Source organism: Aristolochia californica, unplaced genomic scaffold (genome assembly GCF_029961685.1).
Source record: "Aristolochia californica isolate CCGP_79_NKW_82.1479 unplaced genomic scaffold, dmAriCali1.0.hap1 SCAF_16, whole genome shotgun sequence".
NCBI lineage: Eukaryota > Viridiplantae > Streptophyta > Magnoliopsida > Piperales > Aristolochiaceae > Aristolochia > Aristolochia californica.
The window spans coordinates 3837538-3851777 of record NW_027181837.1 but is presented as its reverse complement, the minus strand read 5'-3'; the positions used below and the strand labels follow the sequence as shown (position 1 = coordinate 3851777).

Here is a 14240-nt window from a genome sequence, read left to right as displayed (position 1 = left end):
ATAATTTAGAATAGAGAAAATAAGTTTTACATGATAAGATACATACAATATGGGATCAATCTAATATATTCTTATCCTGAGGGAATTATGTTTATCCTTTATCAAAAACCTCTTCAGGTACTTTTCGAACCCAAAGTGTCTCATCCCAGACATAGAGTAGTAGTTGAGTGAAGGAACATTAGCCTCCATTACTGCATCTACAAAGTGGTTGTGGTTAGTGTTAGCATTCCAAAAGTGGCTCTCCTCATGGTTGGTCCCAAATTATTGACTATTTCATCAAGTTTTTGGATATTAAAATGCTTTCACTTGATCCATTATGCAATCTAGAGTGTATGCTGATCGTATAATTTTCTTTCAATTATAGTGTCTGTGCATCCAATAACTTGGAAGCTAGTTCAAATAGTTTCCCATTTTGGTGGGTTTTTGGTGAGTCACGGAGAGAATTTCCTTAGCTTAGATGTCTAAACACATCATTAAGACCTGCACGATTTGGGTTGTTTCCAAACCTCAATGTGCTCTCACCTTTTGCCATTCCATTGGGATTGTGATAGGAGGCTGCAGAGTACATAAATTGTGGATTATATTGAATTTGGCGATGCTCAATCGAATTAAGGAGCAATTTTACTCGCACACATGACACTGTGACAAAGTTCATGTTTTGTCCACAAATCTGACGGGTGGATGACCCTTCCTGTTCCATGTTCATCCCATAAAGGCGCTGCTATCTTCCTGTCTCTGATGATTTTCTCTACATTTCTGAAACTTGACGGGGAAGGAAGGCCAAGAGACCAGAGTGCCACTACGATGGCAGTCGAATCCGACCAAGAAAGCCTCAATGATACCAAGCCTGTCAAGGATTCCAACTTGAGTTTCTCCTTCAGCATCTGGCCTCCCAGCCAGCGCACCCGCGACGCCGTCGTCAACCGCCTCGTCGAGACCCTTTCCGCCCCTTCCGTCCTCTCCAAGCGCTACGGTTCCCTTCCTCCCGACGAGGCCGCCGCCGCTGCCCGGATCATCGAGGACGAGGCGTTTGCTGCTGCTGCGTCGCGCTTCGACAGTACCCGCGCCGGCGGCACCCCTGATTCGGATGACGCGGGGATCGAGGTTTTGCAGTTTTACTCCAAGGAGATCAGTAAGAGAATGTTGGATGCGGTCAAAGCCAGGGCTAATGCCTCGTCTCCAGCGGACAATGTGCAGACTCCGCCTGCCGCGGCTACCAGTGAGGAAATCTCGTCTCTCGAATCCGAATCATCTCAAGCGTAATACTGCTTTTCTTGATGTTCTTATGGACCTTGGCTTATGGTTTATCTAATCTTTGTTTGTATTTGTGGAATATGTCTGTAATACTCTCGGATCGTGATAGTGATTTTTTATATCGTTATTTCTAGGTAATACTAGTGCTCCATCTCCTTTTGGGTTTCGATTTGCTTTCTCTGATTTGATGCATCGGCTATGTTGATTTTGCGTGTTGCTCTGAAAATATGCAGAAAATTAAAATATTAACTGGAACTTTTGTTTTCTCTCCTTGTTCTTCTGAATGTGCTCCTTTTCCTCCTCCTTCATTTGAATATCTTAAATTACATTAGTAGTTCTAGGTTTAGATCTTTTTTTTTTTTTTTGTGATTTTGAGATCTTTTAGATAGATGTGGCCGAGCCAATGAAATAAGAGATAATTTTAGTTTATCAGAAATGATTTGCATTATAAGGAAAACAGAGAAATATACATAAATAAGTGTCTGGGAGGCAAGTGTTTTTGCTTTGACCTTACCAATTTTATTATTTCTCTTCCTCTTTAATTGGATGCTCTCTCTATAAAGTTCATTTTCTTGCACAGTGACTCAATGAATTTCTAGGATGGATTTTCTTTTCCACTGATACCATCCATAGTTGATAACCAACTGCACCATTACTTTGAATTTTCATAAGGAAACTGGATGGTACTGTTGCAGTTCTTTAAGTTAACTTCTTTGAGAACCCTGAGTAGCCTTCCATACCAGGAACTTGAAATGAGTGAAGATCAAAGTGGTGCTTCTCTTTAACAAGAGTTGCAGCAATGTGGTCAATGGGTTAGGTGGATGAGAAAATCTCTCATAGCAGGTTCCCTTTTTCTTCCTTTCAAAGACTCCTTGCAGGACTTCAGTTTTTTATGTATCAATGAAAATACAATATGCTGGTGAGAAATTGGGACCAACAACGTTAACGTTTCGGATTACCAGCTTTGCAGCTTTTGATTCATGTTAGTTATCTAGGTTAGATATTGTGACCTTGTAGACTGAGGCATTCAGTTACATAACAGTAGACTGAGGCATTCAGTTACATAACAGAAGGCTTGATTTAACTTCACAACCTCAATATCTACTCATATTATGGTCTCTAAAAATGTCAAGGACAGGTTTCAGCCTTGAAGGGTCTGGGACTTCCTGGTGAGCGTAAACACAGTCACTTTTCTTGTTCTTCCCTTCTCTATTTCTTTGATCAAGACATGCCCACAAGTTTGTTGCATTTTTGTCAGTGTTTCCCATTTAACTTTCTCCAGTTTCTCTTTAAGCACCTCCAAGCGTCTATACCGAGCGTCTAATCCAAATTTAATGCAGCAACTAGGCTTCTATTTATGTCGTAATTCCAATCCCAGTTGGAATTCCTAGAATTTTTTATTTTTACATTGAAAGAACTTGGTTGCTCCTGTACAAAAGTCTGTGAACTCATTCTTGGAAACAAGGGGTGCATCGTCCAAATTTAAGCAGGAATGTCTCCAACCTTAATCATTTCTTTCCATGACATTTTTTAATACCATATACATATCTTTATATCTCATTCTAAAAAATAAAAATCCACCGAGTTTCTCATTTAGGTAGAAAGGATACAAGAAAAAAATTCCCCTACACCTTATTTGGTCATTTACTTATGTACCCCAAGGCAGACCTCCTTACTTGGGGGATAGTTTCTAGAATCTCTGTAAGCCCTCACTTTCTATTCTCTAGTTTCTGTTGTCTCCAGAAGCCCTCCCTGTCTTTGCTCTGCACCAGAGTATCCTCAAGAGCTTTCCTTCTCATGCACTGTATTGGAATTTTAGTTGTCATCAGTACAAATGTTTTTGTCCCATGTCAATAATCTTCTGCATCTCCTCAGATAAATTTGACCCCTCTGATCTGCTCTAAATGCTTAAGCTAGAGGTGGTATATCATTAGATGGAGGAATGAGAAACCCCTTTCTGTTTTCTTGAGCTAAGAACAGGGGAAAGAGGAGAGAGTTTAGGTGGATTTACCTGATTATGTCAATGAAGTTGATTAGGCAACAGCAGAATGGTTCCCAATATCCTATTGCACTGCAATAGTTCATTGCCTCTAAAGAACTGCAGAAGGACTCTTATGATGGCATTTGGCATCTTTATCTTTGGCACAGTGCATTTCGTCTCCATAAGCTGCTGACACAAAGTATGTGGATTGCATTCTGCAGCAAGAGGTGCCTGGAGAGTGATCACTTGAATCCTAGAGGCCTTTAGTTGTGGAAGCCCCTCAAAATCCTCGTATATGTTAGTGGCAAAAAGGTGTACACCTGAAAGCGCATTAACTCTGTCATCTTTGTTTCTTCTCCCTTGCAAGGATGATAGGCTTATTTTATTTGATCATCTTCGTCATTAGATTTTATCGGAGTTACTTGTTTCATTTTGCATCCCCACTTCCCAAAACAAAAGAATCATTCTCTAAACCATGTCTTTGTGCTGATTCTTCCTTTTAAAAGTACATTACATCAAACTCCGTTTGGAAGCTTAGAGGAGCAGACAAGATCATTAAGCCTTTGTGTACTGGATGCAACTCTTTCGTGTTTGTGCTCTTTTGAGAGCCGTGATGTCTACTTTACGAGCACTTCAAAGTTTAGATACCCATAGGACTTTGGAAATCTTCTCTTCCAAGAATTTTTTTGTGACAGAACTCATATTTCCAGCCGACAGGAAATATAAAAAACACACCGGGTGAAAGGATTAGGCACCCACTATCAAATTCAGTATTATTATAATTGAAGTTGGTGGTAGAAATTCATCAACATCTTGTCTATTCTTTCCATAAGAGACAGATTACAACCCATCTTCCAAATAAAAAATTGGAGAGAGAACCAGATGGAATACAGGGAAAAGGAGAGAAGTTTCTCCTCACTGCCTCCAGAAACGTTGAAAATATCAGGGGTATGAGCCCTCGCTCCGAGCAGGTTTTGAAGAAACGAAAACGGCCTGAAACGATTTACATATGCAGCTCATTTTGTTCAGATTGCAAGAACATGATCTACGTACTTGGATAGTCGTAAATCCAGTTATCAATATACCTCTTCTTCATCGATTCTCGGGATCCAATCGTTGGTTGCAGGGTTGCTTTTCATTACCAAAACAGTCCTTCCACGCCATCCATCGATTCCCTGTAGCCGAAAAGAGGAACTACCTTCATCTTCTTTGGCTTCAACCGCTCCCTTTATGAACCCACTTCCCGTCTGCGCAGAAAAAAACACAGTAGGATGAACCCTGAAGTAGAGAAGGCGATCCGGAAACTCAGGGAATCTGATACGTACTCACCGTGTGATGTTGCTTATCGATGGAATTCAGCTCTTGGTAGTATTGGGTCTCGACGAACTCTTCTAGTGCAGGATTGGAAGTCCCGTCCCAAAATACCGCCGCCTGGGGATGGTAGATTTTAAGAAATAACCCATAATGAAAAAGCCAATGGATAGTTGAAAAGACGAGAAGATACTCACTTGGGTTTGAGATTCAAGGGCCTGGAGCTTATGAAACTCGGGGATGTCTTCGTCGTGAAGGAGGGATGAGGCATCGCCCTCCTCTGTGAGGGTGGCTTCGCTTCTGTTCGGCTTCTTTGGTCGTTTTGGGGCGAGAGAATCGAAATGAAGCCGTACCTCCTCTGCTATCTTCTGCTGCTGCTCAGCGTCCAGGATCTCATCGCTGCGGCTTGGTTTAGGTCTCGCAGATTCGTCGCCCATGGAGAAACCCCGATCGATTTTCTTCTGCTTGACGCTTCTTCGTCTAGGCTTGATGTACGGCGGCCATTCGCCAATATCAGAGACGTTCTATTATTTATAGTCAAAAGTGTCGTCTGTTATTATGATTCAATGATTCAAACCTAATTTTTTTACAAGAAAAATTCATTATTGTTACAACTCTTAGTTGGCAAACGTATTTATCTTACATTTACAAGACCTAATGTTATTCATCAATTCATGCATCAGCCTCGTCAGTCCCATTGGCTAGCCTTAGAAAGAATCTAATACATTTGAAGAAACGGCCAAATGAAATGAAGAAACAATCTGAAACTCCGTAAACGAAAAAAAAAAAATGAGATCGGGCACGAACTGAGAGATTGAGCGGAAGCAATTAAATGATGAGTGAATTGGATCAATCTTTAGTTACTGAATCCTAGTTTTCTCTTCAGAGAAATCAAACGGAAAAATGGTAATTCATAGCAGAAACCTCACTATGAACAGAGGGGTTTTTGTTTCTTAATGATAACGCGTTACGGTGAAAAGAACAATAATTCAATCCCACAGAAGAAGCTTCAAATGTCATAAAGAAAAGATTCCTTGATTGAGAAAGAAAAATTCTCCGTCCAAGTCACCCCTATTTCTCTTTTATCTACTCCTCGAACGAATCCCGTTCCAATTTTCTCCTCTGCAATTCTTCTTGAGTAGATCGAAACCACAAATCAGAACGAACCCTAAAAAACAATCAAGGTTCAGAGAAAAGCTGCAAATTGCCCTGAGAGAAGAGAACTGAGCTCATCTTCAGGTTTTCTCGGTTTCCAGTTTTCATACGTGACAAAACGTGATCTAGAAGACGAAAAAAGTACCGTGGGCTCCATTAACAAAAAACGCGAACGGATTCCGATGCAGATGTCCGGCACCGGGACGATTTGTCGCCGCCAACACATCTCATTCCCCTCCTTCCAGCAAAGATTCATCCCATTCACGCGCCAGCGCCAGTCGCGACTAGGATTTGCCACACTGAGCGGACAACGCCCGAGGAGTCGCTCTCGCTCTCGCTCTCGCTTTGCCTCGGTTCCCGACCGTCGTTTTCTCCGCCCCTTCCCGAAACTGAAGATTCATTGCTCGATTCGGTTTATTACTCGGATCCTTAAACGGATCCGTAGCGCTTCTAAGTCGGTTGATTATTGGTAACTTGAACTGGCGTATGTGGAGAATAGGAATCGGTGATAGAGGAGGTGGGGAAGAGGAAGCAGCCGGACCCACATGCCCGGTTATTCTCTCCGCATGCATCCGATTTTTGTCTGGGAGTCTAGTGGGGCCTACCCGGCACATGAAACCGGAAACCGCGTTCAAAAACGGAAAGCGGTTTTCCTCGCTTCGGTGGCCGTGTCGGAAACCAGAAATGAGAAGAGGCGCGAGCGATCAATTTGCGGATAACAAAAAGGCCAAACAAAACTAAAGTGTCTAGCGACTGCGCTTCCCCATTTTAAGCCAGAACCTCCTCTTTCTCGTTCTCTCTTCGCTTTCAGGTGCTCTCAGGGGTTTCGTTTTATTCGCCTCTCGCGAAGAGCCACGCTGGATACGCTGTTTCTAGCGGGAGGAGTGGAGAAACAGTGAAGGAGATTCTAATCTCTGATCTGCTTTTCCTTCTGGTTTCCGAGTTTGAGTAGTTTAATGGCGACGCGGGAAGACTTCGCCAGGGACAGGGGGTTTGTGCAGTTATTGGAGTCCGGCGACGTAGGATTTGGAATGGCCGCGGAAGATTTTATGCATACTTCTTCTTTCTCGGCCGAGGACCCGCAGAGGTTGTTGAGTTTTGGTGAGGGGGGGAGCGGGAGCGAGATCGTTTTGCCGGAAACGGTTGGTGCGCCGCAGAAATCTGGAGTTACGGGCAGCGATTCGTCGTCGACTTCGTCGAGCAGCGGGAGGAGTTTCTCCCAGTTGAGGGTGAGTTGAAGTGAATTAATAGAAAGAGAATTTTTATTGCATGCAGTAGAAATGCTTGTGTTGATGCTTTGTACTTTTATGAGTAGAAACCAGGGAAAGGGGGTGATGGGAAGGTGGTACCAAAATTACGAAGCGCGTCGGAAGCTGCTACTGTTTCGATATCAGGCAACACTGCTGCGATTCGGAAAACGAATAAAAAGCCTAAAAGTGAACCCCAATTAAAGGTCTGTATGGCAAAAGATGAAGCAACCGAGAAAAAATTCTTCTCCCTTGTTTTGATTTTGTCCAATATCATTTCTTTCATTTTTTTCGACGATGTTTCTATGGCGTCTGCACAAATTTGACAGGTGAGGAAAGAGAAGCTTGGAGAAAGAATTACCGCGCTGCAGCTGCTGGTTTCTCCCTTTGGCAAGGTTTGGTCTGGATGAAGAAACCAAAATATCCAGAAACGAAAAAATTCTTTGAAAAAACTGAAAAGCATTTGGCTTTTTTGTCTGGTTTTTAAAGTTTAAAACAAGAATTGCTTGTCTGTGCTCACTTCAGTAACGCCTGGGTCTCCGTTTATGTTTGACTTTGACTGCTGCAGACTGACACCGCTTCCGTTCTTCACGAAGCGATGGGATACATCAGATTTCTCCACGAACAGGTTCAGGTATTACTTATCCGAACATCAAAAGAGAAAGAGGCTCCGAATTCACTATTCAGATTATTTTCTGTTTTTCTCATCTTTCTTCCCCAATTTCTATTCCTTGAAAATGATTTTCTTAACAGGTACTGAGCTGTCCGTACCTGCAACGACTGCCATCATCTGGATCATTGCCGGTGAGACGACTTTCCTCCTCTGTCTTGATTCTCGCGCTCTGTATTCCATTGTCACGGTGTTTTATCCAACTCTTCAGGGAGGAGGAAACGACGAGGTGCCCGGGTACGACCTGAGGAGTCGGGGCCTCTGCCTGGTCCCGGTCGCCTTCACCGAGAACGTAGCGAACAGCAACGGCGCCGATTTCTGGTCCCCTGCCATGGGAAGCCACTCATCAAACTGCTAAGTCTCGTGCTTCCTTCCCCTCCTCTTCAATCTTTCTCTCTTCTTTTCGAGTTCTTGGTTCCTGCAGCCGGATCCTTTTTTTGTTCATCCAAATACCCAAAAAGGAATGTCAAAAGAAGTAAACAAGAAATGATACAGAAAACCAAGAGAACTCGTGTACATTTTTTTTCGTTCAGAATTTTGTGGAGGTTCTTCTTCTTCCTGTTATATACAGTTACCTCAGGTTCCGGTCGTAGAACTGTAACATCGACATTCATGCATAGAGGCTGGATTTGGGTTCTGACGGGCGGTGATGATGCCTACATCTGAACGATGCTGTGCAGTTTTTGTCCCTTGTTAGTGGCTGAACACAAAACCCGGAGATACCCAGAAGTTTGACTGTCGATATGGGAGGTGATGGAGAGAGAGATAGGAGATTTCGTCATATTGGGCTCAGGTAATAATGATATGGCCACCTAGTCTTGGTGAGCCCTCGTCGCTGATCCATCAGGCCTCTGTAGGGTACACGTCCTTGAAGATGCTATTGGGGAAAGGGCAAGCGTCTTCCGACCCTTTTCAACCAAAGGCTGGGAATGGTGCTCTGCGTCTCGTATGGTGGGGGGGTGCCTTCCTCGTCCCTCTCCTTAGGCTGGGAATGGTGCGTCTCGTATGGTGGGACTAGATTTCCGATGAAGATATACTTATAAATAATGTAATTCTTAGGTTTAGTGAGAAACAAATTGAGAGGGGAGTGAATAAGTTTGTTAATTTTTTTCTTAATTTTAGCTTTTTTTTCTTAATTCTTATGTGGAGGTAGTTACATACAAAGTAAACATAGGGATTTTAGGTGGTTCACAATCTTTTTTGCAGATTATTTGTCCGTCCCTCAACGTAAATAGTCACTAACATTTACAACAAATAGCCTCTAATGCCAATACGAAAAACCATTTGGTGCGAAAGATGTGAAATGTTATCTCAACCATTCGATCTTGATTAATTACTATTTCAGTCGTCCAATCATGAGCGGACGGCTTAGACCTTTCGCATGTTTCACACAAAATGGTTTTTTGTATTGGATCTACCATGTATATATATGTAGCTCACCATTACAATCTCCTTCTTATTACCGTTATGATTATTTTCTCTTCCTTTCATTCTCACATAAGTTTTCTTGTCGATTACATTTCTCTTACCATGATTTTTTACTCTCATTTACCCCTTCGGACCAACTTCTTGTGTGTTTCTTCAGTTAGTTCTTTTTTTATAAATATGAGTATTGTTAATTCTATGAAGACCTTTTTTCTATTAGTACCTCAATTTTTGTTGTCGTCTTTTGAGTGACAAACATTACCCATTTTAGTAATTATCATCACTTTTGTTCGAAATCCTACAAGGTTGGTTTCAACTTTATATATATCTCCTATCTATTTTGAGAGTCTTTGTCTGGTTGATTGTTTATCATCGGGACACCATAATGGCAGAAATCATTACTACAACTATTTATTTTGTTTCAAGCTTGGATTACTACTGATACCTCCCAGGTTGAGGGGGAGATAGAAGGAGAAGTATGAAGGATTCTACAAGATAAACCAAGCCTTGTCATTTTCATTAAATTAATTTGATGCACGTTTTCATAAATTTTAATACGCATAAGAATTCGTGTGCTACAGTGGTTTCACCTCCTTCCGATTTTTTTTATTTTTACATGTCAGAGTTTCATTTGAAAGTTCAGTGCTACAATGGTTGCACTTTCCCCCGGAATTGAAGTGTGGGTGTTGCTATCACTTGAGAGAAGAAATACACTCTACAATGAAGAATTCTATGGATTTTAGTAATCAAACTTTATGTGACCAGAATATCTACACAAATATGAAGAATTTCTTCTTGAAGACTACGGATTTTTTTATTATTGCAAACTGAAGTTATAAACTCTAGTTTGAGGAGTATTCAAGAACATGTACGAGATAGTCTTACATGACCCTCACTAAAGAGGTTCAGTTTAAAAGTGTTTTAGTTATGTTAGTATTTTATTTATATTTAGTTCTTCAATTGTTCTAGGGCTTAACTTTTAGTGTTTGACTTTGGGTGTAAATGGAATATGTGTAGTTTAATTATTTTATGATTCTACTTGTTTTCTCTAGTATAAATTGGAGGTTGAGTGTATTCAGTTATAATCAAGTTAATGAATTATTTCTCTTTTTCATAAATTAAAAAAAAATACAAAAGACTAGCACACTTAAATGGAATCAACCCCTTGTAGTTGGTGAAAAGGGAAATTGAGTAGACACCGACTTACAATAAGTTTTGGTTTAAAAGTTGTAGTCTACCCCATTATTTTGAAACATGAAGGGCGAGCACACTTAGATGAAGTCAACCCCTTACAATTGGTAAGAAAGAGAATGAAATTGACACTGACTTATAGTAAACAATAGACAAAAGGTGGAGTCAATTCTCGTACAAAAGATTCAAATGGATTTAAGTGCTTAGAGATGAAATTCACCTCATATGTGATTGTTGAAATCAATTAGATTCAATTTCAAAATCGATAGTTGGAGCAAATGGATTCAACCCTCATGCAATGGAATCAACCCCATAGTGAAGATTTTCAAATTGTCAGAATGTCAGGTGATGATTCAAAAGGCTATAGGTTTCCATATTTGCAAGTGTCCTACCAACATATTCAACAAGAAAAATAGGATTTATTGATGATTATTGTGAATTTTTTGGAGCATATTTTTGCCTATTTGACAAAATACCAAAATAAACCTTTCTACTATAATGGCTAGTTTTTTGAATGTTTGCTCACGCAAATTTCCAAGCTCCTAGTACTCTCACGAGATTTCTCAAAGTATTAGTGTCATCAAAAGCCAGAAAAGGTGTTTCAAGAGAAGTTTGTCATTGAGAGCTAAGTATTTATGTGTATTGTGTTTTAAATTTGTTTTAAAAACTTGTTCGACTTGTGGCAAGTGATTTCATTAGTGATCTAGATTTTCATATCATTTTACCAGAATTTAAAAACTTCTCCCATATTGCCTGCCTTTCTTTAGCATTCAAGATCTTTGATTTTTTAAAAACATAGTGTTCTTGAAATTTCTTGTGGATTCACCATAAGAGTTGTGTAATCAATTTGTGATACATTTTTATATTTTCCTTGCAAGTAACTCTTTCAAATACTTAAACTTCAATTGAATGTTGTAAAATCCCTTAATTGGAATCTAGGTACTTGTACCTATGCGTTGCTAACTATAAGTCCCAAAATGTTTCGATTGGTGGTGTAAATTGAGTCTCTTGAGGGCTCTATGTTATTGATGTCATTTGGCTGACTATAGTGAAACTCTTCATTCCTAGGTCAGGGCTCCCTGGGAGTGAATTTGCAATTTGAAATATCTATTGTGAACCACTATAAAAAATCTTGATATTGTGGTTAATTATCTTGTTTTATATTTTAATTATTATTTGTGCAATCAAGTAACAAAGTGGTCATAAAATATGATAAATCTATTCACCTACTCCTCTAGGTTTGTCTTTGTGGGAACATGACAAACCAAGGTCCAAATTTTGTAAAAAAATATCGATGAATTTTATTTTTGCTACTAAGCATCTTAGTGGGTCACTTACAAGATATGAAGACATAGAACTCTCAGATCTAGGTCTGACATTCAGAATTTTGAATTTTTGTTGCATGGGGTTGACTCCTTTCCTTGTGGTCAACTCCTTTTGTCATTTTCTTCATGATTCTGCTTCTATGGGGAACAATTCCTTTTTCTCTAACAAAATATTCTATTTTTCATAATCGACTCTTTGTGTTCTTTCATCTTGACAAAGGGGTTGACTCCTATGCTAAGGGGTGGACTCCTTTTTTTCTTTTCAAAACTTTCTACTTTTCATAATTGATTCCTTTTTCTCCATCTTAATAAAGGAGTGGACTCCTGTGCTCAAAGGTTGACAACTTTGATGGGATCAACTCCTTTTCACCTTCAAAACTCTTTGTTCTCTATACTTAGCTCCCTTTATCTCTCTACCTTAAAAAGGAGACCTTAAAAAGGGGCCAACTACTTTTCCTCCTTTTTTACTATATGTTTAAGTATGCCTTTTTTTTTTACTTCAGGGTTTCATTTTTTCACTAATGTGCTTGACTTATATTCATGGACTTAAACTCTTTTAGCTCTTGGCCGTTCAATTCTTCTATCTTCTAACTAAAGTAGTTGACTTCTTGCTATGTGATCGACTCTTTTTTTCCCTATTTTACTCCTCTTGGCTCTTCTCGGTTGGCTATTTATGTAAAAAAAAAATTCCTTTCTTGTGTTTTGTCAACGATGTTTCTAGGTTACTTGGATGGTGTGTTTTCTTGCATGAGTTGTTTGCTTCCTTTTTGTATGGACCATTGGGATAGGTCATGGTTAGTCGAAAAAATATGCGAATAGAAATTTCCTCTGAGGTTTTTTTTAACTACACAACATACTTAATACACATCATTAGTAACTTCAGTGTTTATTATCATAAAAATTATCTCATGGAGATCTTGAGACCAACAAACATTACTCCTAGCACAAACTATACTTATAAACATGCTTTTATTTTATATGAACTTATCTACTTATAATGATCTCTTCTTAATTTTAGTGATAACACATCTCAAGAGAAAAACTAGTGATTAGGATGGTGGTAATGGATCCGATTAAAATTTGGGTAATCAGAACATGTTCTTAATATGTTCACTCGAACTAAACTCATTCATTAATTTATTCAATAACATAGATTCCACATGTTCTAATTGCGTCTAGGTTAACCTGCCAACAAAAGTAAACTTTTTAAAATTCATAAAATCTAAAAAAATTATAAAAATGTGAAGTTAGGGTATAGTTCTTTAATAGTTTTTATTACATAGATTCTATGATGCAAATTTAATTAATATATACATGATAATTTAGTGTTTATGTAGCAAAGTTGTTATTATTTAATCAACAAAAATGATATAAGTAACATGGCAAAGACATGTCAAATAAACTTGTCAATTTACAAGTTTGTATAGTTAGTTGTTATGACTTGCCTCATAAACCTAGCTTAACCATGGACTGCATTGGTGGGCTTTATTATGTCATAAATTAATAGCACTTTAAAGTTTAGATCTTGACAGTTTTTTTCCCTAGCCATTGTTATTAAACTTGACTTGAGTATTGACTCGCAAAGTAATTGGGACCAATATGATGTCATTGATCAATCAGGTTTGACTACCAATAGTGTTAATGGTGTCATCATCTAATATCATAATTAATTTAATATTTTAAAAATAGATTCATCAACGAAGAGTCTTTTTGTTGATGTACATGTGGGAGAGGAGTAAAGGCTCACTCTTTATTCTTTTATTTGATTATATGGAAGAGGCCCTCCGTAAGATCCAATGAGGAATTAACCTAGGGGTGACTAGATTTGTTAAATTTTGCTGCTAATTTTAACTTCTTTTGGTTAATCCTTGTTTATGTGTATTTATCTTTTCAATTAATCAAAGTGCAAGGCGAATCTTATAATTTAAGTTTGTGTACAATAATCAAAGTATAAGCAACAGTAATCACATATCAAGTACACACAAGATTTTTAGGTGGTTCATAATCCTTTTGGAGATTGCTAGTCTACCCCCAAGATGTTTTTAGCACCTTGATGCCCCTCTAAGTTTAGGTTGACCTACAACATCTACAACAAATTACATACTAAGGCCAATTATAGTGGGGACTTATACCACTCCATTGACCTCAACAATCAATTTACATAACACACCCTCACTTAGGTTTAAAACAATCAACTAGGAACACTAGCCTAGACCGACAAAGGGATTTTTTAGCAGTTCACTTGGGTAGACAAGCCTAGGCCTAAACAGGGATTTTTTAGAAGTTCACTAGGGTAGACAAGCCTAGACCCACACAGGGATTTTTACCAACTCAATAGGTACACTAGCCTAGACCCACAAGGGATTTTTAGCACCACATGTCTACACAAAGTCTTATGGCATACCCAATCTCTACTTTTGAACCACAATAGCTTCTCTAAAATTCTTTGGAGAGTAAAGGGTCTTGCCTACTCAAGGTTTGACTCAAATTGCAAGGATTACTTGCTTATAATGTAGTCGCCTTTTAATAGGATGATTTGATAATTCAAATACAAACAAATAGGTATACCAATCCTTAGTACCTACCAATGTAATCAACAACTTAAACTAGTCCTTAATGTGATATTCCTTAATATAGGCAGTTGAAGACACTCCTTAATGATTCAACTTGAAAATGTTGGC

At 39.0% G+C, this 14240-nt stretch overlaps 3 protein-coding genes across 4 annotated transcripts; 2 read left to right on the top strand and 1 right to left on the bottom strand.

The window, feature by feature from the left end:
* The first annotated feature begins 552 nt into the window (after positions 1-552).
* LOC137953764 (MFP1 attachment factor 1-like) lies at positions 553-1423 on the top strand. The gene has a single exon (XM_068801263.1). It carries the CDS (start codon positions 682-684, stop codon positions 1261-1263), a length of 582 nt encoding a protein of 193 aa, XP_068657364.1. The 5' UTR covers positions 553-681; the 3' UTR covers positions 1264-1423.
* A 2557-nt stretch (positions 1424-3980) lies between these two features.
* LOC137953465 (uncharacterized) lies at positions 3981-6088 on the bottom strand. 2 transcript variants are annotated; one of them, XM_068800879.1, is made up of 6 exons: positions 5847-5937; positions 5476-5714; positions 4744-5070; positions 4565-4666; positions 4321-4482; positions 3981-4228 (listed from the first exon to the last, which is right to left on the bottom strand). In XM_068800879.1, exons 3-6 carry the CDS (start codon positions 4981-4983, stop codon positions 4178-4180), a joined length of 555 nt encoding a protein of 184 aa, XP_068656980.1. In that variant the 5' UTR covers positions 4984-5070; positions 5476-5714; positions 5847-5937; the 3' UTR covers positions 3981-4177. The 2 variants fall into 2 exon arrangements, with proteins under 2 accessions (XP_068656980.1, XP_068656979.1); XM_068800878.1 differs by lacking the exon at positions 5476-5714 and having other exon boundaries at positions 5847-6088.
* A 383-nt stretch (positions 6089-6471) lies between these two features.
* On the top strand, positions 6472-8823 carry LOC137953120 (transcription factor bHLH113-like). Its single transcript, XM_068800353.1, has 6 exons — positions 6472-6930; positions 7017-7154; positions 7278-7343; positions 7517-7582; positions 7702-7752; positions 7830-8823. The coding sequence occupies exons 1-6, from the start codon at positions 6658-6660 to the stop codon at positions 7974-7976; spliced, it is 741 nt and encodes a 246-aa protein (XP_068656454.1). The 5' UTR covers positions 6472-6657; the 3' UTR covers positions 7977-8823.
* Positions 8824-14240: the final 5417 nt, after the last annotated feature.

What these genes read in the sequence shown, in the direction of transcription:
- LOC137953764 (XM_068801263.1), top strand. Translation starts at nt 682, where the DNA reads ATGACCCTTCCTGTTCCATGTTCATCCCATAAAGGCGCTGCTATCTTC.
- LOC137953465 (XM_068800878.1), bottom strand. Translation starts at nt 5,957, where the DNA reads ATGAATCTTTGCTGGAAGGAGGGGAATGAGATGTGTTGGCGGCGACAA. An exon ending in CCCTTGAATCTCAAACCCAA is followed by an intron (nt 4,667 to 4,743) that starts GTGAGTATCTTC and finishes TACCATCCCCAG; the next exon opens with GCGGCGGTATTTTGGGACGG. An exon ending in CGAGAATCGATGAAGAAGAG is followed by an intron (nt 4,229 to 4,320) that starts GTATATTGATAA and finishes AAATCGTTTCAG; the next exon opens with GCCGTTTTCGTTTCTTCAAA.
- LOC137953120 (XM_068800353.1), top strand. Translation starts at nt 6,658, where the DNA reads ATGGCGACGCGGGAAGACTTCGCCAGGGACAGGGGGTTTGTGCAGTTA. An exon ending in TGGTTTCTCCCTTTGGCAAG is followed by an intron (nt 7,344 to 7,516) that starts GTTTGGTCTGGA and finishes TGACTGCTGCAG; the next exon opens with ACTGACACCGCTTCCGTTCT. An exon ending in TTCTCCACGAACAGGTTCAG is followed by an intron (nt 7,583 to 7,701) that starts GTATTACTTATC and finishes TTTTCTTAACAG; the next exon opens with GTACTGAGCTGTCCGTACCT.